Here is a 24,702-nt window from a genome sequence, read left to right as displayed (position 1 = left end):
GTACTAATAGAACACATATTTTTCAACTGTGAGCACCTAACACTTTTGTGTAACTCTCTCTGACAATGTTTTGCTGTTATTGTTCATCAAACTGGGCGATAGTAGGTTTAAAGGTCTTGATACCTAGCCAATATGTTAGATGATTATGCCTTGCTACTTCTTAAAGGCTTACCTTTCTCTATCTATTTATATAATGCTTGAGGTAATTTGCCCTAGGAGAGTGTGAATTGAAACCCCATTGTCATATACCATCCTCAACATGCCTATATTGGTTACATAGCACAAGCTCAACTACTTTTTGAATTAGATCATCATACATAGATAGGTTATTAGCCTGTGCCAACAACACAATTTCTATTGGCATATTTGAAATCAGAAATATAACACAAAATGAAATAATTAAAATTTTAATAAGCTGAACTGTTTGCAATATAATGGAGTCAGGCACCACTGACATATACTATACATTTCTAAGTGTTAAACAGTGTTTGAATCTACTATCGTGTATACTACTTTGGAGATGTGGTAATTATACACAGGTGTAGATAATTTGAATGTTATTGGTTTCTGTATATATTCATGCAACTGGTCATTATTCTATAACTGCTTGAGGAAGCAAGGTTCACTTGCGAAACGCGTCCAGCATTTATGTTTTAAATAGTTTTTAATAAATTTTATACCCATGTTAAGCTTGGTTTATTTATCCAGCCTGCCTTATATCCTGTATGGTATTTCGCTTTTACTGTGGGATTTGGTGGTGTTTGGACTGCTGACTGTGAGCAGTTTGCGGGCTAGCTGGGGAGCTCTTAAGGCCTCAGACTGCACTATTTTGCACTTTGTGAAAAGTGCCTCCACTTTGCGAGTATTCTGCACATAGGGGGTTCACTCATTTATGGTGAGACAACCCTGAGTTACGCCATTGGAGTGGAGTTTTGGGAATTAAGAACCTGGCCACCAGGAGGAGGCAAAGAAACCCTAGCCAAAGGATTAAATACTCCTCCCACTCCCCTCATCCCCCAGTCATTCTGCCGAGGAACTAGGAACACTAGAAGAAACATCAGGGTGAAAAAGTGCCAGAAGAATATAAGAACGCCCCACATAAAATTATGGGTGGGGAGCTGTGGACTCTCTCCATCAGAAGAAAAGGAAATGATCAGGTAAGCATAATTTATGTTTTTCTTCTTAAATGAAAAAAAGAGTCCACAGCAGCATTCATTACTTTTGGGAAACAATACCCAAGCTATAGAGGACACTGAATGCCAAGACGTGAGGGTACAATAGGCGGCACATACTGAGAGCACCAGGCTTGAACCTCTACCCAATAAAAAAAATCCCACTTCGACCGAAGCCAAGAAAAAATTTCAAGGAAAAGCCCCAGTGACACTGACTCGCAGCCAAACCAGAGACCGCAAAACTGACTCGACTGAGCCAACAGTCCACCAAGAGACACCGTCGCCCAACAGACGGTCCCCCACAACTCACCCCTCACAAATGAAGGGTGAACCAGTCGAAATCCCCAAGGGGAACAAGACAAAGGAGGACAGAGGAAACCGAAAAGTCCCTTAATACAAAAAATATCACCTCGAAGAGTGGGCCCAGCATACATAGACTAAAAATGAACCCAAACAGGGAAAGAGGCCACGCCTATACCAGGCAAAACACGGGATAATACCGGGCACAAAGACCAATAGAAGTCTCCCCAACAACCTGCAAGCATGTAACGCAACTAAAGAGGCAAAGTCCTCCCAGCGCCCGCCCATTGAATACCCAAGTATTCGACCGTGAAAGAGCTTGTAATAGACCCAGGCGAAACCCCAAGTTCGAGAACACAGAGTCCATAACAGGATAACACAGAGGGAGCTTGCAAGGAAGAAGCAGTCATCAAGAAACGGACCGCACAAAACAGCCCCCTAGCAGACTGAGCTATCAGAATAGACTCAGCAAGCTCACACATCCCAAAGGATACTGTGACCCATAGACCGCTCTGGCATCCTGACCTGCAGACCCAGCTGGGCCACCAATACAAGGGAACAAAGATCCTGAAACTGGTACAGGAATGAGCGCAACGATGGCAGAGCCATCCCCCCAGAGTTAAGTACAACCCAACTCTGAAAAACAGACAAGGCCATAGACCTAAGGATCTATAAAAACAAGGCCCCACAGTGTGACATGGAACCAGCAAGATTCCAGGTGGAACCCAGTCCACCTTCCACTTCCCAACCAGGAGAAGCCCCTAGTAAGGACTCAGTCTCCCTAGGAAGAGAATATCCCCTAAAGAAAAAGGGAAAAGGTCAGAAGGGCAATAACCGTCTTGAAGGCCTAAAGCCACCGGCTAAACGGGAAGAAAAAAATCCCCCGCAAATGTCCTCGAAAGGACCCCCTCATAAGTAGTTCGCCCAACATAGGCACAGCCAACTCATTCGCCTGCAGAGCAGAGAATCCACGGGTACACTGGCAAACTAACAGGGGAACGCCATCCCAAGGCGCACCAGAAACTGGAATCCAGCACAAGGAGCAGGGTAGAAACCCACCAATCTTGAGGCGCAAGCCACCCAGCTAACCCTAGATGACTTGGGTTACTCTGTGGCAAGGAGTAATAAATGACCAGGTTAGGTAGATGGAGCACCCCGACCAGCCCTGAGATCCAAGATTCCAAAACCACCCAAGACTGGGTAAGAAAAAAGGCCAAGCGAAGCTTCAGCAACCGGAAGTCTCAGGGGAAAAAACAAGTCCAGGCACCTAATAGTTCAGGCTAACCTTACCCTAGAACTAAACACTCCAACTGGCCAAAAGGCCAGACACAAGGGTATGGATGCATATCCAGAGAATCCAGATAGCGAGAAGAACTCGAAAGCCCCGACCAAAGGAAAGAACCACCCCTCCAAAGAGCAAGGCTAGAAGTAGTATGAAGCTACTTCTCAGAGCCTCAGGACAACCAAGGGATACCTCGTGGTCAAAAAAATACTACTAGCAGGACTAGTCTCCCTATAACCTCAAAACAAGCAGAGGACATAAGGAAGAGAAAGGCACTAAGCCTACCCAACTCCGGAAAACCCTGAGCTAAACAAAGTCCCCACAGGGAACAACCATCACCCGGAAACACAGATCCCTAAAAGGAGATCCACTCCCTCGGAAACAATGGAAGAAGACCCAAAGGTCTCTTATAACTCAGACAGACAGTAAACGTCAAGGAGTAAGAGCTGCCTCTAGATACACTATAAACAGCTTACGCGTACAGCTGCAAGGGTTCAAGAGCTGCAACTGGTTTCAAACTGCAAACCTTTCGCATGCTAGACAGCTATCCTGTACAAGCTGTTGGATGAAGCCCAAAAGGAGAAATCCAGAGGCCAAACCGCTCAATTGCGGTAAGGGGCATTAAATCACCCAACCCTCCACCACATGGGAAGAAAAACTCTAAGTTCTGCTGAAATCAGAAATCAAAACTCCCCTGCCCGGCCATCTATGACTGAAGGCTATAACTAAAACAATCCTTTCCCGCCTTGCGAACCCACAGGTCCTCTGGAATGCTTAGTTGAACATAAAAAACAATGATAACTTGAGCACTCGGCGCTACTACCAAACCAGTACAGCAGAAACAGCGCCACGTGTCTGAACAGCCACAAAACCAAACGAACCCGACAGGACCAGCCTGTACTCAGGGTACTAACCGGCAAGCTGCATACATTCTCCTACATAGGGGAAAAAAAGAAAAACAGACATTATTAAACATAGGACTAAACATGTCCAAATAACTTCTGAAGAAGTAACAGAGTATTGATCCCAGATGGTTCCCGAAGGAAAGAAACAAAAAAAAAAAAGACATCCCATCGGATACAAAAAAATCAAGTATATTTACCTGATAATTTCATTTGCATCGAGGGGAGGAGAGTCCACGGCTTCATTCATTACTATTGGGAATTAAGAACATGGCCACCAGAAGGAGGCAAAGACACCTCAGCCAAAGGCTTAAATACCTCCCCCCACTTCCCTCATCCCCCAGTCATTCTGCTGAGGGAACCAGGAACAGTAGGAGAAATATCAGGGTATAAAAGGTGCCAGAAGAAGATCAAATTTAGGTCCGCCCCACGGAGATACGGGTGGGAGCCGTGGACTCTCCTCCCCTCGATGGAAATGAAATTATCAAGTAAGCATAATTTATTTTTTCCATCTAAAGGTGAGGAGAGTCCACCGCTTTATTCATTACTATTGGGAACATAGCCCCAAGCTCTAGAGGACACTGAATGAAGTCAGGAGGGTAAAAAGGCGGACCCTAGTCTGAGGGCACCAGAACAGTATGAAAAACATGCAGATCGATTATCAGAACGATTAAAGACGAGAGGATATAAGCAATATGAAATACAGAAAGTAAGGCAGGAGGTCAATACCACTGGCAGAACTAAACTGCTGGAAAAAGCTAAAACTAAATCTGCAAAAAGTAGGGATATGTACTTTGTAACGGACTACAGCACCCAATACAATAAAATATGCCAGATAATAAGCAAACATTTCAAAATGCTAGCAGCAGATAATGCGTTGACTGGTGTGGTAGAGCATGGTTGCAAATATTCTTTTAGAAAAGGAATAACCATGGGTAACCTATTGGCTCCCACCCAACTAAAGAACTTCCGAAGGGAAGAATCTAGTTCCTGGCTTAGGTTTAAGGGGGTGTATAGGTGCAGCAACGTAACATGCAAGGCATGCGAGCACCTTTTGATAGGAGGATTCAGGAGTAGTGCTACAAATGAAACTTACAATCACAAAAAAAATGTATGAATTGTAGAAACACTTTTTCAATATACCTAGCAAGCTGTGTGGAATGTAACCTACAGTACGTAGGTATGACGACGAGAGAGACACGGGTGCGCATCAGAGAGCATCTCTTGGATATCAAGGCGGGCACCCTGACCACCCCTCTTGTCCAGCATTTCAAGTTGTTCCATAATAAAGAAAGTGTTAACTTTAAATGGACTATAATTGAAACTGTGGATGCAGGGCCAAGGGGGGGGGGGGGGGACAGGGAGTCCGCACTTGCCAAAAAAAGAGGTGTTCTGGATATTCAAATTGGGGACCAGGTACCCCAAAGGATTGAATTCCTCTTATGACCTAATTAACCACTGGACATAAATAAAGTAATTTCCCAGCCACCAGATAACTTTAGATCACATACATTACTGTCTTAATACAGTTAGAAACCCAAAGAGGTAATTATAATATTATATCTTTTAAAGCATTATATTATCCCACATACTAACTCTGACTCTATTGGGGTATAGAGTAAAAAATAATTGAGGTCAATTTAGCCTTCATGGCTTTATTTCATTCCTAGTATGATTCAAGGGATTCAATGCTACAGTAGTATGACATTATCTGAGTTAACGGCAGACACAAATAAATAGATACTAAAATTGATAAGGGGGTTTCTTTATAGGTTATGCAGGGCAACAGGGATAAGTCTATAAGTGAGAGGTAACCATAGCCTATTTTGTCTTTTTAGGCATTAAGTACAAAGCAGCTCTAGCTACAATTACTATGTTTAGTTATTTAAGTAAATATTACTACCACTCACAATATGACTTTTCCAAATTAGACACATACTTTGACATCATTATTTCTATATAAGTAAGGGTTATATGCAACACAGGTTATATTCACAGTAATATGATTTACATGTATTGAACAGAGTCACTGGAAAGGAATGAGTTAACCTTGTTACTGTCGTTCAGCCAATGAAATGTTTTTACACCTTTTTTAAGCTCTGCAGTAATGAAGGTTTTTCATGAGCTATGACTACGGCATACAGCCGAAACGCGTAAGCTTGTTGATGTTATCTGAAGGGCAGCATTCCTGTATACCTGTTTTTTAAGGATTAAAGCTGAAAGATTTGATTTCAACACTGCGACTCCAGAACTAAATTATTTGTCTGAGGGCACCACAGCCTGCAAAACCTTTATCCCAAAAACAGCTCCTGCAGAAGCAAAAACGTAAAATTTGTAAAACTTTGTAAAAGTGTGCAAGGAGGACCTGGTAGCCGCCTTACAAATTTGCTCCATAGAGGCTTCATTCTTGAAGGACTAAGACGAAGCCACAGCTCTAGTTGAATAAGCCGTGATCCTCTGAGGAGGCTTATGTCCCGCTATCTCATAAGCAAGGCGAATCAAGCTCCTCAACCAAAAAGACAGATGAAGCAGAGGCCCTTTCCCCCTTGCGCTTCACAGAATACACCACAAAAAGAGACTGTCTGAAATCCTTTGTAGCCTGAAGACAGAACTTCAAGGCACAAACCACATCCAGATTATGAAGTAACCTCTCCTTTGAAGAAGGGTTAGGACACAAAGAAGGAACAACTTTTTCCTGATTGATGTTATGGTCAGACACAACCTTGGGGAGGAACCCCAACCTAGTGCGAAGTACAGCCTTAACTGCATGGAATACCAGATATGGATGGTAACATTGCAAGGCAGCTAGTTCAAATACTCTGCGTGCCGATGCAATAGCCAACAGGAAGAGAACCATCCAGGACAGAATCTTAATGTTAATGGAATGCATAGGTTCAAACGGAACCCTCTGCAAAAACTTAAGGACTAAGTTTAAACTCCAAGGCGGAGCCCACTGTCTAAGGACAGGTCTGATTCTAGACAGAGCCTGAATAAGAGATTGGATGTCAGGGAGCTCAGCGAGTCTCCTATGCAACAAAACTGATAATGCCGAAATCAAATCATCTTGGAGAAAGGCCAGAACCCTGGATACCTTCACCTTATGCCAAGGATATCCATGCTTCTCACACCAGGACAAGTAAGTCCTCCACAATTTATGGTAGATGCAACGAGTGACTGGTTTCCTTGCCTGAATTAGAGTATCAATCACACTTTAAAAAAAGCCTCTCTTGGCTAAGACTAGGCGTTCAATCTCTACACAGTCAGCCTCAGAGAATCTAGATTTCGATGTTGAAAGGGGCCCTGTACCAGCAGATCCCTGCAACAGGGTAACCTCCACAGCGAAGAGGATGACATCCCCACCAGGTCTGCAAACCATGTCCTCCATGGCCACGAAGGAGCAATCAGAATGGCCGAGGCCCACTCCTGTTTGATGCGTGCCATGCGTGGTATCGGTGGAAAAATGTAAGCTACACTGAAACCCCAAGGAACTACTAAGGCATCCATCAGCTCTGCCTGGGGATCCCTGGACCTCGACCCGTATCGAGGTAGCATGCAATCGAGTCTGGACACCATGAGATCTATCTCCGGTGTTCCCCATCTGTGACAAATCTCCGCAAACACCTCGGGGCGAAGAGACCATTCCCCTGGATGGAAGGATTGTCTGCTGAGAAAATCTGCCACCCAGTTGTCCACGCCTGGAATGTAAATCGTCGAGAGAGAGCAGTCATGGGACTCCGCCCACTCCAGAATCCGAGACACCTCCCTCATCGCGAGGAAGCTCCTCGTACCCCCACCGATGGGTGATGTAAGCCACCAAGGTAATGATTAAACTGACCGACTCCAGAGAAGGCCATGCCTTCAGAGCATTGTAAATTGCTCGCAGTTCTAGGATGTTGATCGGAAGGAGACTCCTCCCTGGACCACTTTCCTTGTGCCATTCTGGCACTCCAAACAGCTCCCCATCCTGTCAGACTGGCGTCCATGGTCACAATCTCCCAGGACGGTCTCAAGGAGGATGTCCCCATGGACAGTTGTGCTGGACGGGTCCACCAAGAGAGGGAGTTACAAGTCCGAGCATCCATAGATATCAGCTGTGATAGATCTGAATGATCGCCGTTCCACCGTCTCAACATGCACAATTGAAGAGGTCTGAGATGGAACCTGGCAAATGGAATGACATCTATGCTTGACACCATGAGACCTATCCCCTCCATACATTGAGCCACTGATGGACTTGTGGAGGACTGAAGGGCAAGACAAGTAGACGCAAGCTTCTTGCGCCGCTGATCTGAGAGAAATATCTTCATGGACATAGAGTATTATCGTACCCAGGAACTCTACCCTGTTGCTGGGAACAAGGGAACTCTTTCCTGAGTTGATCTTTCAATCGTGAGATTGGAGCAGAAGAGCAGCCCTCGAATGATCCTCTGCGAGGCTCAACGACGGCGCCTGAACTAGGATGTCATCCAGGTAAGGTGCCACCTCTGCTAGGGGTACTGGTACGATAACCCTGATAGAGGCGAGATCTCTCACACACTCTAGAAAGGCCTTTCTCTTCTCTGGTCTTGACGACAGGTTTGACAGAAGGAATCTGCCCTCTGGCGGATGGGATCTGAACCCTATCCTATAGCCCTGAGAGGGATACTGAATGTCCTGCAACCATGCGTCTAAGAATTGAAATAATCTGCCCCCTACGTGATCCGGAGATGCCCCTTTATGCCGATTTAGTCTCAACGGGCTTCTTGCTCTGCTTAGACTTGTTCCAAGAATGAGCCGGTTTCCAAGGTCCTTTGGACTGGTCCGCTTTCGCAGCGGGTTGCTGGCACTGGGCCTTGTTCGCACGAAAGGGACGAAAAGTAGATCTCTTGGGCTTAGCCTTCTTAACCTGCGGTAGGAAAGCTCCCTTGCCTCCCGTAACCGTTGATCGAATCCAATCCTGGACCGAACAAGATCTTTCCTTGAAAATGCTGGGACAACAGCCTCGACTTGGAGGTCATGTCTACAGACCAAGATTTTAGCCATAGAGCCCTGCGTGCTAAAACCGAAAAACCTGACACCTACCTTAGCATTCAGGAAAATAATCTGCATATTGGCACCACAGATGAAAGAACTGGCGACCTTCAGCGCCTTAATCTTCTCCTGTATCTCGTTGATGGATGTCTCCCCTTCGAACATTTCACATAGGGATTCACACCAATATGTCACAACTCCGGCAACCGCCACAGCGGCTGCTGCTGACTGAAAAACAAACCCATCTTTCTCAACATGTTGTCCAGCTTTTTATCCATGGGCTCCTTAAAGGGTAGTAAACCCAATAAACTTCTTTAACTTCTGTAAATAATAAACCTATTTCTAATTGGTACCTATTTAAAGTTTTCTTTCATTTTCTTGTTATTTTATTTATAAAATTACTACTGTGCCAAACCCATTTTTTGCTCGTTATATGAGCCCTATTATGATGTTCTACCTAGGTAGAAATCATGACGGCCCGCATGCACATTAAAACTATTATTCTATTGCCCACGCGTGCACAGAATCACCCCTCCTCTCCTTTCTCTAGCAGCGCGTCACAATCCAAGCGCAAGATGTTGGGTGGACATGTGGATCGTGAGTGGCGCACCAGAGCGCTGATGTTCTGGGGACCATGGACATTGAAGAGGAAAGAGCGGCAGCAGATTTAGCAGTGTCGGTTTGAGATAAGTACACAAAGTGCCCCTAGAGTAACGAGCATGTTAAATGGAGTACAACAAATTACTTACAAACTACAAATATGGCTGCTGTAGTGCACATGCGAATTCCCTATTAAGCAAGTGCGCATGCGCTGTGGGTTGAAATATTAAAATCAAGGGACCCAAACACTTAGCCATTGGATGGGGGACGGTAGCAGGATTAACATAAACTACACCTTTTGTGGGTGGTCATTATCCCTCTTTTCATAACAACTTTAAAATTAAAATAATAGTATGTAGAAGCTTCGTTTTTCACCACAAACATAGTTGTTATAATAATGTGTTTTAATTAGGTTAAATTTTGCATAATTTTCTAACCCTTTAAAGGGACAGTCTACACCAGAATTGTTATTGTTTTAAAAGATAGATAATCCCTTTATTACCCATTTCCCAGTTTTGCATAACTAACAGTTATAATAATATACTTTTAACCTCTGTGATTTTCTTGTATCTAAGCCTTTGCAAACTGCCCCTTTTTTCAGTTCTTTTGACAGACTTGCAGTCTAGCCAATCAGTGCCTGCTCCCAGATAACTTCTCGTGCATGAGCACAGTGTTATCTATATGAAATACGTGAACTAACACCCTCTAGTGGTGAAAAACTGTTAAAATGCAATCTGAAAGAGGTGAGCTTCAAGGTCTAAGAAATTAGCATATGAACCTCCTAGGTTAAGCTTTCAACTTAGAATACCAAGAGAACAAAGCAAAATTGGTAATAAAAGTAAATTGGAAAAATTGTTTAAAATGACATGCTCTATCTGAATCATGAAAGTTTATTTTGGCCTACACTGTCCCTTTAAACGAAGAACTATCTTTGAGGGGAATAGTTGTCCGCTTCGCGAGCGTAGAGATAGCCCCATCCACTTTGGGAATGGTCCCCCACAGCTCAAGCTGAAAGTCCGGAACCGGAAACAGTTTTTTAAAAGAAGAAGGGAAAAAGAGATCACCCTAATCGCTCCCATTCATTCTTAATAATATTCGCCACCTTAATGGGAACCGGGAAAGTCTGAGGCACCACCCTGTCTTCGTACACCATGTCAAACTTAGGAATCGCAGGTACTTCCGGGATCTTATGGTTCTGGAACCTCCAGAGTAGCAAGTACCTGCCGCAGCAGAAAACGCAAATTTTCCATCCTAAACCTATAACCAGGCTCCTCCGCAGCAGGAGGCTTAGAGGACACGGACTACGTACCAGAATGGACCTCCTCAGAGTCGGAGTGGGCCTCGACCTCGTATAGAGCCTCTGGATCTGCCATCGGTGAGGACAAACCCTGGGTCGGGCCGCCATGATACACCCTACGCTAATGCTTACCAGAACGTGGTAAGGATTGGATCACTTTAGAAACCGCCGATTCCAGTTGGTTCGCAAAGTCCGACGGCCACTGAATCTCTGCCGAAGAAGTAACGGTTGGACCACGGGGCGCTGCATGTGCAATCGGAGATGAATGCAGGGCAATCGGAGATGAATGCAGGGAATGCACCTCACGGGACGAAGAACACTCAGAGGTGGACAGCTCAGTAGTACTAGACATCCGTTTACATTTAGATGTTGTGACTATCAAAGCATGTGGAACAAAGTTGAGCAGGCTGATCTACCAGAACCTCCTCACAAACACAGGAATGATACTTAGTTCTAGCTCTCGCTAGTGATATACTACTTAATTTACGAAAAATGGCACCCTTATACCACCAATGGCCGGGGCACTCACCACCTCCTAGGACCCGGACTCCAGAAACCGTTAAGTCTCCTGCGACACAGATCAACAGAGAAGGAGGGATAGTCACACCCAGTCACATGGCGTGCCATGCAGGACCGCCCTAACACTAGGGAAGTGCTCCAAAAAAAATTCTTGCAAGTCACCTGAAGTTCCACACATTGCCAGAGCCTCATCTCGCACATAACGCAGCAATGACACAAACATAATCATGTACAACCCCCCCCCCCCGTTCAATAATCCCCCTTTCCAGGAATATTAACCCTTGATTCTGTAAAGATAAAAAAGCGCCACACTGTGACCCTGTCTTCTATGTTATCACATTAATAAAAAATTAAACTATCTTACCAGAATCTACGTAGTGGAACAGGAACACGGCCCTTCAAGTGTAACAGGTTAGTAGCCTTTCTCCTGACATGGACTTGAGTGTAAAAAGCAGGCAGCGAAACTCGTCAACGCCGATTGCTCGTGGAGCTGTTAATATGAGTCGGGATGGTTTTGCAGAAAGACTCTCCCTGCATCTCCGGACTCTAACTTTCATCCAAGCACTCACTGAGAGACTGACAGGATTACTTAAAACTCCTGTCCCATGCCGAAGAGTACTACCCTCCATAAGAGACAACTCAAACTCTGGCACTTCTCTGCCATCCTCTTGTGACGTAAGGCAAAGAATGACTGGGGGATGAGGGAGGTGTGGGAGGTATTTAAGCCTTTAGCTGGGGTGTCTTTGCCTCCTCCTGGTGGCCAGGTTCTTAATTCCCAATAGCAATGAATGAAGCCGTGGACTCTCCTCCCCTTTGGATGGAAATAAAATATAAGGCAACCCGAAGGTTAACGCCCAAAAGACACAGGCCTACCCGCAGGACCAGCCAAACGGAGCCCTATCTTTAAAAAAACTGGGAAAGATCTCAACAAATGACAAAAAGGAGATAACCCCATCCCCACATGTCTAATGAGGTGCACCATTCGAATTATCAGACTGAAAATCCCCATATCTGTTAAAGACAGGGTCATTCAATAACTCAAAAAGATGTCTAAGCAACATGCTAAGGCGCGCAATCCTGTAACAAAAGGCACAACACTCTGGAACAGTTACACCCGCGGGGAACTGTAGAGGCCCACCCCAAGGCGTAAGACCCGGGACAATAGGGCACGAGCACAATCTCAAATAAACGCCTGTACTCTGCAGACGGACCATCGCTAACATTATCTGGAAGCGAAAACATGCTGCAACCACGGGGGGGGGGGGGTAACTGGGTTACCCGCATGTGTAGAAGTATGAATTGGAAGGGAACTCGCCTCTTGGGAGGACAGGGCCCCCAGAGGTGGATGGCTCAGCAGTCCCCTGATTCCCCGAGCACGAGGAACCAGGCGTTCTTATATGGCATTCGGAACAAAACTGGTCGACATGTGTCAACAAGGCCAAACCGGAGTCATCACCGGACACAGAATCTGAAATCAAAATAGTCTCGGTATCAGAATCCTCCGTAACAATCTGAAACGAGCTCAGTCTCGGCATCAGAATCCTCCATAACTGGATAAAGGAAATATCAATATGGACTAAATATGAAAACAAAAACGGCACCTGACACCCACAATGGCTGGGGCACTCACCACCTCCTATGACCAGACCCCTGCAGACTAGAATATTTCCTTCGCAACACGGTAAGGAATGCGGAAATGGGGAACGGAACGTAGCCAGGCACGAACACAAGGTATACCGAACAGTCCAAAAAAAGCGCGCCCAACCAAAAGGCTGTGTCACTTCCAAAGGCTTCAAAGTTCCAACCACGAGCCTATAAACCTCACACATAAGCAGGTTGAATCACATAACACACATGATTATAAACCCCCCTGTTCAATAACCCCCCCCCCCCCAGGAGATATTAACCCTCGATTCCAAGATACTAACAGAGACTCACTGAGACCCTTATGTCATATAGGTAGACCCGCAAAGGTGTGGTAGCCTCTCGGGAAAACATTCATATTACAGTACATTGACGATAAAGTAAAATGAAACAATCTTACCGGAATCTACGCCGTGGAACAGGAACACGGCCTTTCAAGAGTGACGAATAGTGGCATCGCTTACGCCATGAACTTGAGAGAAGAAAGCAGGCAGCGGAGCGAAGTTAGACAACGCTGATTGCTTGAGGAGCTGTTAATATGAGTCGGGATAGTTTCACAGAAAGACTCTCCCTGCATCTCCGGACTCCATAAGAGACAAAAAACTAAAATTAAAAATTCTGACACGTCTCTGCCAACCTCCTGGGACGAAAGGCAAAGAATGACTGGGGGATGAGTGGAGTGGGAGGAGTATTAAAGCCTTTAGCTGGGGTGTCTGCCTCCTCTTGGTGGCCAGGTTCTTAATTCCCAAAAGTAATGAATGCAGCTGTGGACTCTTTCCATTTAAGAAGAAAATCCTAACTTACAATTAAAATAAAAAATCCTAACAGTATAAGATTAAATTAAAATCTAAAAAAAAAAAAAAAAAAAAAAAAAAAAAAGTATACTTCCCAGATAAATTCCTTTCCTTCCGGATAGGGAGAGTCCATGGCTTCATTCCTTACTGTTGGGAAATACAACACCTGGCCACCAGGAGGAGGCAAAGACACCCCAGCCAAAGGCTTAAATATCCCTCCCACTTCCTCATTACGCCAGTCATTCTGCCGAGGGAACAAGGAAAAGTAGGAGAAACATTAGGGTATAAATGGTGCCAGAAGAATAAAATAAATAGGGGACCACCCATAGACAAGAAAAAAACATGTATTTGTATGACGTACAAATACGTGTATTTGCTAATACCCTGTGGGATATGCGAGTGCCAATGTATTGTGTCTTTACTTACCTTATCAGCGCTCACTCTACCACTGCAAATAACTGCATCTAGTACAGAGCCCATCCAGTGCTGTGTAAGGGAGTAGATTGACGACCCAACAGGAGGAGATGAAAACGACCAGTCCGTGTTACAGGCTTGTGACTAACTCCTTCACTGGGAGTAATTCTGTCACTACCCAATACTCCAATCTCCCCATTATCTTTAAGCAGCAGCTGTCTGAGGGGAAAATGGGCCTCACATCAGTGTGAGGTCCCTGTACCGGGGAGGCAAAGATAAGACTAGTATACCGGAGAGGCCAGAGGAATTATGTACTCTTGGAGTTTTGGGAATCTTTGCCTCCTCCTACTGGCCAGGAGTTGAAGCCCAGAAGTAATGGATCGCAGACTCACACTACCTTATGAAAGAAACATTTTTTTATTTATTTTTTTAAACACCTAGGTCATGAACCACAACTCAAATGGAATAATGTAGGTTATTACCTGGTTCAGCCAATCAGGAGGGGAGTTACAAAAGGTCTTGCTACGTGGAGTTCTCATTTCCAGATTCCATTTTCGTAACATGTCTGGCCTCCTTCAGGCAGAGGTAAATTTCTTCCTGTGGGTCATAATAGTAGAATTTTCGGAGGTAAGAGATGAGGGGTCTGAAGAGAAAGAAAAACAAAAAAGGATTATAAAGATCAGAATTTAAAGGCAGAAACAGAGAACACGGGATAAACCACACATACCTAAATATAAACATTTCCAGGGGTGAACAATGCTAAATAGGTCTTTTGAGACGATACTAAAAATTGGTATTTATTCTACATTAGCATGTACAGTATATTATATTTAACAGAAATATAGTAAAACACAGCAACAACATTACGGTTTTACATCCTGGAAGGAAAGCTGCTTCAAATGGGTCGAAAATACAAAAAGCAAAATAAGGGACAGAAGGAAAATCATATCCTTCTCAATACAGCTGAATAGCATAACCTCTGGCAATACATGTGTGTTTTGATGATAATTTACAAAGACATAGTAAGACATTTAAAAATTATTATTACACAATCTGTTTTTAGTTAAAGTGCAGAATAACCTTATTCATGTCATGCACAAATACTACAGTTATAATAAAACATTTCAAACTTTAAAGGGAAATTAAACCTAAAATGTTATCTTGTGATCCAGACAGAGCATACAATTTAAAAACAGAATTTATGCTTACCTGATAAATTACTTTCTCCAACGGTGTGTCCGGTCCACGGCGTCATCCATAACTTGTGGGAATATTCTCTTCCCCAACAGGAAATGGCAAAGAGCACAGCAAAAGCTGTCCATATAGTCCCTCCTAGGCTCCGCCCACCCCAGTCATTCGACCGACGGACAGGAGAAAAAAACAGGAGAAACCATAAGGTGCCGTGGTGACTGTAGTTAAAGAAAGAAATTCATCAAACCTGATTAAAAAACCAGGGCGGGCCGTGGACCGGACACACCGTTGGAGAAAGTAATTTATCAGGTAAGCATAAATTCTGTTTTCTCCAACATTGGTGTGTCCGGTCCACGGCGTCGATAACTTGTGGGAACCAATACCAAAGCTTTAGGACACGGATGAAGGGAGGGAGCCAATCAGGTTACCTAAACAGAAGGCACCACGGCTTGCAAAACCTTTCTCCCAAAAATAGCCTCCGAGGAAGCAAAAGTATCAAAATTGTAGAATTTGGCAAAAGTGTGCAGGGAAGACCAAGTCGCTGCCTTACATATCTGATCAACAGAAGCCTCGTTCTTGAAGGTCCATGTGGAAGCCACAGCCCTAGTAGAGTGAGCTGTGATGCGTTCAGGAGGCTGCCGTCCGGCAGTCTCGTAAGTCAATCGGATGATGCTTTTCAGCCAAAAGGAAAGAGAGATAGCAGTAGCTTTTTGACCTCTCCTCTTGCCAGAATAGACGACAAAAAGAGAAGATGTTTGTCTGAAATCCTTTGTTGCTTCTAAATAAAACTTTAAAGCACGAACTACATCTAAATTGTGTAACAAACGTTCCGTCTTTGAAACTGGATTCGGACACAAAGAAGGCACAACTATTTCCTGGTTAATATTCTTGTTGGAAACAACCTTTGGAAGGAAACCAGGTTTAGTACGCAAAACAACCTTATCTGAATGGAACACCAGATAGGGCGGATTACACTGCAGAGCAGATAACTCAGAAACTCTTCTAGCAGAAGAAATAGCAACCAAAAACAGAACTTTCCAAGATAACATCTTGATATCTATGGAATGTAGAGGTTCAAACGGAACCCCTTGAAGAACTGAAAGAACTAAATTCAGACTCCAGGGAGGAGTCAAAGGTCTGTAAACAGGCTTGATCCTGACCAAAGCCTGAACAAAAGCTTGAACATCAGGCACAGCTGCCAGTCGTTTGTGTAACAAGACAGATAAAGCAGAAATCTGTCCCTTTAGAGAACTCGCTGATAATCCCTTATCCAAACCTTCTTGGAGAAAGGAAAGGATCCTAGGAATCTTGATCTTGCTCCATGAGAATCCCTTGGATTCACACCAACAGATATATCTTTTCCATATTTTATGGTAAATTTTTCTAGTTACAGGTTTTCTGGCTTGTACCAGAGTATCTATTACAGAATCCGAAAACCCACGCTTAGATAAAATCAAGCGTTCAATTTCCAAGCCGTTAGCTGGAGGGAAACTAGATTTGGATGTTCGAATGGACCTTGTACTAGAAGATCCTGTCTCAAAAGGTAGCTTCCATGGTGGAGCCGATGACATATTCACCAGGTCTGCATACCAAGTCCTGCGTGGCCACGCAGGAGCTATCAAGATCACCGAGGCCCTCTCCTGCTTGATCCTGGCTACCAGCCTGGGAATGAGAGGAAACAGTGGAAACACATAAGCTAGGTTGAAGGTCCAAGGCGCTACTAATGCATCCACTAGAGTCGCCTTGGGATCCCTGGATCTGGACCCGTAGCAAGGAACCTTGAAGTTCTGACGAGACGCCATCAGATCCATGTCTGGAATGCCCCATAATTGAATCAACTGGGCAAATATCTCCGGGTGGAGTTCCCACTCCCCCGGATGGAATGTCTGACGACTCAGATAATCCGCCTCCCAGTTTTCCACTCCTGGGATGTGGATCGCAGATAGGTGGCAGGAGTGATCCTCCGCCCATTTTATGATTTTGGTCACTTCTCTCATCGCCAGGGAACTCCTTGTTCCCCCCTGATGGTTGATGTAAGCAACAGTCGTCATGTTGTCTGATTGGAATCTTATGAATCTGGCCTTTGCTAGTTGAGGCCAAGCCCTGAGAGTATTGAATATCGCTCTCAGTTCCAGAATGTTTATCGAAAGAAGAGACTCTTCCCGAGACCATAGCCCCCCTGAGCTTTCAGGGAGTCCCAGACCGCGCCCCAGCCCACTAGACTGGCGTTGGTCGTGACGATGACCCACTCTGGTCTGCGGAAGCTCATTCCCTGGGACAGGTGGTCCTGGGTTAGCCACCAACGGAGTGAGTCTCTGGTCTTCTGATCTACTTGAATCACTGGAGACAAGTCTGTATAGTCCCCATTCCACTGTTTCAGCATGCACAGTTGTAATGGTCTTAGATGGATTCGCGCAAAAGGAACTATGTCCATTTCTGCAACCATCAACCCTACTACTTCCATGCACTGAGCTATGGAAGGTCGTGGAACAGAGTGAAGAACTTGACAAGCGTTTAGAAGTTTTGACTTTCTGACATCTGTCAGGAAAATCTTCATTTCTAAAGAATCTATTATTGTCCCCAAGAAAGGAACTCTTGTCGACGGAGACAGGGAACTTTTTTCTATGTTCACTTTCCATCCGTGAGATCTGAGAAAGGCCAGAACGATGTCTGTGTGAGCCTTTGCCTTTGAAAGAGATGACGCTTGTATCAGAATGTCGTCCAAGTAAGGTGCCACTGCAATGCCCCTTGGTCTTAGAACCGCTAGAAGGGACCCGAGTACCTTTGTGAAAATCCTTAGAGCAGTGGCTAGCCCGAATGGGAGAGCCACAAACTGGTAATGTTTGTCCAGAAAGGCGAACCTTAGGAACTGATGATGATCTTTGTGGATAGGAATATGTAGATACGCATCCTTTAGATCCACGGTAGTCATAAATTGACCCTCGTGGATTGTAGGTAAAATCGTTCGAATAGTTTCCATTTTGAACGATGGCACTCTGAGAAATTTGTTTAGGATCTTTAAATCCAGAATTGGTCTGAAAGTTCCCTCTTTTTTGGGAACTACAAACAGATTTGAGTAAAACCCCATTCCTTGTTCCACGGTTGGAACTGGGTGTATCACTCACATTGTGTAGAAGACCTGTTAAAAATGGAAGAATGCCTGTCTCTTTATTTGGTTTGAAGATAAGTGAGACATGTGGAACCTTCCCATTGGGGGTAGTTCCTTGAATTCTAGAAGATAACCCTGAGAAACTATTTCTAGTGCCCAGGGATCCTGAACATCTCTTGCCCAAGCCTGAGCGAAGAGAGAGAGTCTGTCCCCTACTAGATCCGGTCCCGGATCGGGGGCTACTCCTTCATGCTGTTTTGGTAGCAGCAGCAGGCTTCTTGGCCTGCTTACCCTTGTTCCAGCCTTGCATCGGTTTCCAAGCTGGTTTGGTTTGTGAAGCATTACCCTCTTGTCTAGAGGCTGCAGAGTTGGAGGCCGGTCCGTTCCTGAAATTGCGAAAGGAACGAAAATTAGACTTATTCTTGGCCTTGAAAGGCCTATCTTGTGGGAGGGCGTGGCCCTTGCCCCCAGTGATGTCTGAGATAATCTCTTTCAATTCTGGCCCAAAAAGGGGTTTACCCTTGAAAGGGATATTAAGCAATTTTGTCTTGGAAGATACATCCGCTGACCAAGACTTTAGCCAGAGCGCTCTGTGCGCCACAATTGCAAACCCTGAATTTTTCGCCGCTAATCTAGCCAACTGCAAAGCGGCATCTAAAATAAAAGAATTAGCTAACTTAAGTGCGTGAATTCTGTCCATAACCTCCTCATACGGAGTCTCTCTACTGAGCGACTTTTCTAGTTCCTCGAACCAGAACCACGCTGCTGTAGTGACAGGAATAATGCACGAAATAGGTTGCAGGAGGTAACCTTGCTGTACAAAAATCTTTTTAAGCAAACCCTCCAATTTTTTATCCATAGGATCTTTAAAAGCACAATTATCCTCGATAGGAATAGTAGTGCGCTTGGCTAGTGTAGAAACTGCCCCCTCGACCTTAGGGACTGTCTGCCATAAGTCCTTTCTGGGGTCGACCATAGGAAATAATTTCTTAAATATAGGAGGGGGGACAAAAGGTATGCCACTCCTTATTCACTATGTCCGCCACCCGCTTGGGTATAGGAAAAGCGTCGGGGTGCACCGGAACCTCTAGGAACTTGTCCATCTTGCACAATTTTTCTGGAATGACCAGGTTGTCACAATCATCCAGAGTAGATAGCACCTCCTTAAGCAGTGCGCGGAGATGCTCTAATTTAAATGTCACAACATCATGTTCTGCCTGCTGAGAAATTCTACCTGAATCAGAAATTTCCCCATCTGACAAAACCTCCCTCATGGCCACTTCAGATTGGTGTGAGGGTATGACAGAGCAATTATCATCAGCGCCCTCCTGCTCTACAGTGTTTAAAACAGAGCAATCGCGCTTTCTCTGAAATGCAGGCATTTTGGATAAAATATTTGCTATGGAGTTATCCATTACTGCCGTCAATTGTTGCATAGTAACAAGCATTGGCGCGCTAGAAGTACTAGGGGTCTCCTGCGTGGGCAAAACTGGTGTAGACACAGAAGGAGATGATGTAGAACTATGTCTACTCCCTTCATCTGATGAATCATCTTGGGCAACTTTACAATCTGTGGCAGTACTGTCCTTACTTTGTTTGGACGCTATGGCACAATTATCACACAATTTTGAAGGGGGAGACACATTGGCTTCCATACATACAGAACATAGTTTATCTGAAGGCACAGACATGTTAAACAGGCTTAAACTTGTCAATAAAGTACAAAAACCGTTTTAAAACAAAACCGTTACTGTCTATTTAAATTTTAAACAGGGCACACTTTATTACTGAATATGTGAAAAACTATGAAGGAATTGTTCAAACTTAACCAAATTTTCACCACAGTGTCTTAAAGCATTCAAAGCATTGCACCCCAAATTTCAGACCTTTAACCCTTAAAATGAGGAAACCGGAGCCGGTTACAGTTTTAACCCCTCTACAGTCCCAGCTACAGCCTTTGCTGCGACTTTACCAAACCCAGGGGGGTATACGATACCAAATGAAGCCTTCTAGGAACCTTTTCAACTACTTTCAGACCCACACACATGCAGCTGCATGTCCTGCTCTCAAAAGTAACTGCGCAGTAATGGCGCGAAAATGAGGCTCTGCCTACTACAGAGAAGGCCCTTCCTGACTGGGAAGGTGTCTAAACCAGTGCTTGACGTAAAAAAACGTTCCCCAAAGTTTATAAAGTGTGAATTTCAACATCAAGCTGTATAAAATGCCCAAATAAAGCAATCGATCTAGCCCATAAAAGTGTCTACCAGTTTTATAGCCCATATTAAGCCCTTTATTCTGTTTGAGACTAAGAAAATGGCTTACCGGTCCCCATGAGGGGAAATGACAGCCTTCCAGCATTACACAGTCTTGTTAGAAATATGGCTAGTCATACCTTAAGCAGAAAAGTCTGCCAACTGTTTCCCCCAACTGAAGTTATCTCATCTCAACAGTCCTATGTGGAAACAGCAAACGATTTTAGTTACTGCTGCTAAAATCATATTCCTCTCACAAACAGAACTCTTCATCTTTTTCTGTTTCAGAGTAAATAGTACATACCAGCACTATTTTAAAATAAACTCTTGATAGTAGAATAAAAAAAAAACTACAACTAAACACCACATACTCTTCACCATCTCCGTGGAGATGTTGCTTGTTCAGCGGCAAAGAGAATGACTGGGGTGGGCGGAGCCTAGGAGGGACTATATGGACAGCTTTTGCTGTGCTCTTTGCCATTTCCTGTTGGGGAAGAGAATATTCCCACAAGTTATGGATGACGCCGTGGACCGGACACACCAATGTTGGAGAAAAAGTTTCCAATTTACTTCTGTTATCAAATTTGCTTTGTTCTAATTGTATTCTTTGTTGAAGAGATAACTAGGGTAGGTATCTGGATCACTACATGGTAGGAAAAAGGGCTGCCATCTAGTGCTCTTGTAAATGGATAAAGTGCTCTCTTCAGAAAATTATAAAGTAGCTGGGTGGGGACAGTATAATACTTTCTAATATTAACATTATTATAACATTTTCTGCTATTGAAAGCAAATTAAATTGCGTAATTTAATTTTTTAATGATAATTTGAGCAACAAACATTAAAACATTTAATATAAGCTCCATTGCAGCATATGTTTTGAAGAATTGCTGCCATATAGTGTTCAAGACATTGGCTCCTGAGCTTAGGTCCCTGCTTTTCAACAAACGAGAACAAAAAAAACAAAAAACTTGATAATAGAAGTAAATTAGAAATTTTGCATGCTCTATCTGAATCACAAAAAAAAAGGTTTGTGTTTCATAGCCCTTTAAACATAAAGGGTATGAGTGGAGCAGTAATTACCGCTCCTGCTCGCACGCTAACTCAGCTTAACTTCTGTTCTTTGTGTGTGTTTGGTAGCGTGTGCATTAAAAGATGAAACTAAATATTTAAAAACGACTGCGCACTAACCTGACGCGCGCAAAAAGCAGAAGCTAGAATAATTGCTACCTCGTTAATTTACTCTCCCACTTACTCTTCAATGGAGAGAGAAAAGTGGAAAAAAAACTTAACGCACATACTCGCCTGCTAACCCGAATCGCCATAAGCCCTCTACTCTAACCACCCCTAATCCACTGCATAGCCCATCACAAAGTCCCCACTACACAATTATCCGTAAACCGCCACAACAGCCATTGCAAAGTAACATACTTCACTATTAACCCCTAAACCGCCACAACCTCCAATCGCAAAGTAAACCACTAACATCTAACCACCCTAAGTCACCCCAAAACAGACTAACCTTAAAGGGACATTAAACCCAAACATTTTATTTCATGATTCAGCTATAGGATACCATTTTTAAAATGTTTCCAAGTTACTTCTATTATCAATTTATCTTCACTCATGTTATTCTTTGTTGAAGAGATACCTAGGTAGGTAGCGTGCACATGCCTGAAGCACTACACAACAGGAAATAGTGCTGCCATCTAGTGCCCCTGCTAATGTAAAACATTGATGCAAAACTGCTGCTATGTAGTGCTGCAGACACATGCACACTCTTAAGCTTACATTTCTGCTTTTCCACAAAGGATAAACAAGAAAACTAAGAAAATTTGATAATAGAAGTAAATTAGAAAGTTGTTTAAAATGTTAAACAAAACAAACAAAAAACACCTGAAAAAGAAAAAATAAAATTACTTAAAAAACAAACAAACAAAACCCTAACATTGCTACCCCCCACCCCCCAAAAAAAACCCACCCTAACATTATTACATCTATTACTCTTGTGGATAGGCACGGAGGCAGAACTACTGGAGAAATTCAATGAGTTGAAAATACAACATACGTCCCTCCAATTCAAGATCCAGTTTCATCCAAGGGAGATAGAATTTCTGAATTTAAGGATTATTAAAAAATGAGGATAAATTGGATACAACCGTCTGTAGAAAGCCCACTGATAATAACTCACTTCTGTAAGCCTCAAGCTGTCACTCACCAACCCTTAAAAGGGCACTTCATAAGTCAATAACACAGTAGAAGAAGCAGCAACGATACAACTACAGGAGATGCAGACACGTTTCAGTCTTAGGAGCTATCATAATGCAGTATAACGGAAGGAAATTAATGCTTTACTGAAAGATCCAAGAGAACCTTGGAGTTAAACACATGACCTTTTTTAACTAAAATATGCAGTGGATAAAAAATAGTTCTCTAGAATATTGCATCAATGTTGGCATACGTTAGAGGTGGATGAGACCCTGTAATGGAATGATTGTCAGTCGATTTTTCCCACCACCATCCAAGACATTGAAAAATATATTTTTTTTAAACACAGGATGACTTGTACTACTGATGATGATGATGTATGTTTCTATTTCTTTTTGTTTTTCTCTTTTCACCGCTTCTCTTTTTTCTTATTTGGCCTTTCAATGATTGATCCTTTATCTTAGCTGCTAATCTTTTTCATGACCAGTAACTAAAGGGATTCTGCTTTAAAGTATTAAAGGACCAGTCAACACAGTAGATTTGCATAATCAACAAATGCAAGATAACAAGACAATGCAATAGCACTTAGTCTGAACTTCAAATGAGTAGATTTTTTTTCTGACAATTTTAAAATTATGTATTTTTCCACTCCCCCTGTACCATGTGACAGCAATCCGCCAATCACAAATGCATACACGTACCATGTGACAGCAATCCGCCATTCACAAATGCATACACACTTTTTCTTGCACATGCTCACTCAGTAGGAGCTGGTGACTCAAAAAGTTTAAATATAAAAAGACTGTGCACATTTTGTTAATAGAAGTAAATTGGAAAGTTGTTTAAAAGGGTATGTTCTATCTGAATAATGAAAGTTTAATTTTGATTGAGTGTCCCTTTAATATTGTAGCAAATAGATGGGTTATTTTGCCACTGAATCTATACTGTTCTTATATAGAGTCTATTATTATTATTATTATATGAGTTTACAGAGTAGGACTCTAATTAGTTTAAAAAAAAAAAAAAAAAAAAAAAAAAAAAAAAAAGGGAAAAGGGATATGTAGTAGGAATAGCTCACGGTGTGCTTTATACTAGGAGTCTAATATACAGTTTCAGTCAGGAACTGAAAGTCTAGAAATGTATGTAATGCCGGATTCGATTTTTAATTCTACATAGGATGATAGAGATCTTTAATAGTAGACTGGTGTTTAGATTCATTGGATTAAATACTACAATTTTAGTATTTTTTGTTTTAGTAAACACGGCTGGTCGCTAGGCAATGGGTGGTGTCTTGTTATGATGCACACACTAAGGCTGGGAAAGAGCTGGAAGTCACAGACAAGGTTAGGACACAGACATGTTTGTGTAAGTACATTGGAGTACATTAGGGGGTTATTTGAGCACTGTTTGTACATTTTGTGATCTGAAGACAAGCAATACCCTGAAACATCATTAAACACAATTGGATATAAAGACCAGAGAGTGCTGTCTTTTTTCAGAGGAATATTTTTTCCTGCTGAAAGTTCCTTTATTTGTCTGCAGTGTTTGCCGTGCTGAGCGCCTCAGGCAGCCCACAGCAGGATATTTTATCACTGAGGTGATTTTAGCTATCCAGCATAAAGCCAGCTGGCCTGCACGGCTATTGGCTAAGAGGTGGAAACGTCAACTCACTTAAAAAAAGTGTTCTGCTGTCGGCTGCCTGAGGAGCTCAGCGCGGGGAACGCTTCAGACAAATAAAGGAACTTTCAGCATTAAATATTTCATACTTAATGACTGAAAGTCTTCTTTATTTGTTCCACTGGTAAATCCTAGCGTTTCAAAAACACTAGGATTTACTATCACTTTAATTTTCTTTAAGCGGTCTGCTCATTAAAAAGAAACTGTTCCCGGGAGCCAGCCATGGTAAAAAATGGCCGCAAGACAGTGCTCCAATGCATAGAGTACTTCCATAGCAGATCCTGCTGACCCTGTCGCTCACATCGAGACCAAAACGGAGTAACATGCTCCATAA

General features: G+C 43.3%; 1 protein-coding gene across 2 annotated transcripts in view; it reads right to left on the bottom strand.

The window, feature by feature from the left end:
- Nucleotides 1–24,702, bottom strand: part of SOCS7 (suppressor of cytokine signaling 7) — a 133,947-nt gene that overhangs the window by 29,773 nt on the left and 79,472 nt on the right. For both annotated transcript variants that reach the window (XM_053697704.1, XM_053697710.1), the window contains one exon: nucleotides 14,417–14,577. In XM_053697704.1, the coding sequence (XP_053553679.1) occupies nucleotides 14,457–14,577 (121 nt within the window). In that variant the 3' untranslated portion in view covers nucleotides 14,417–14,456. The remainder of the gene's footprint in view (nucleotides 1–14,416; nucleotides 14,578–24,702) is intronic.

This window comes from Bombina bombina, chromosome 1, assembly GCF_027579735.1.
Source record: "Bombina bombina isolate aBomBom1 chromosome 1, aBomBom1.pri, whole genome shotgun sequence".
In the NCBI taxonomy this organism is placed as follows: Eukaryota; Metazoa; Chordata; class Amphibia; order Anura; family Bombinatoridae; genus Bombina; species Bombina bombina.
The sequence above is the reverse complement of the archived record's forward strand: the minus strand, read 5'-3'. Positions and strand labels throughout refer to the sequence as shown.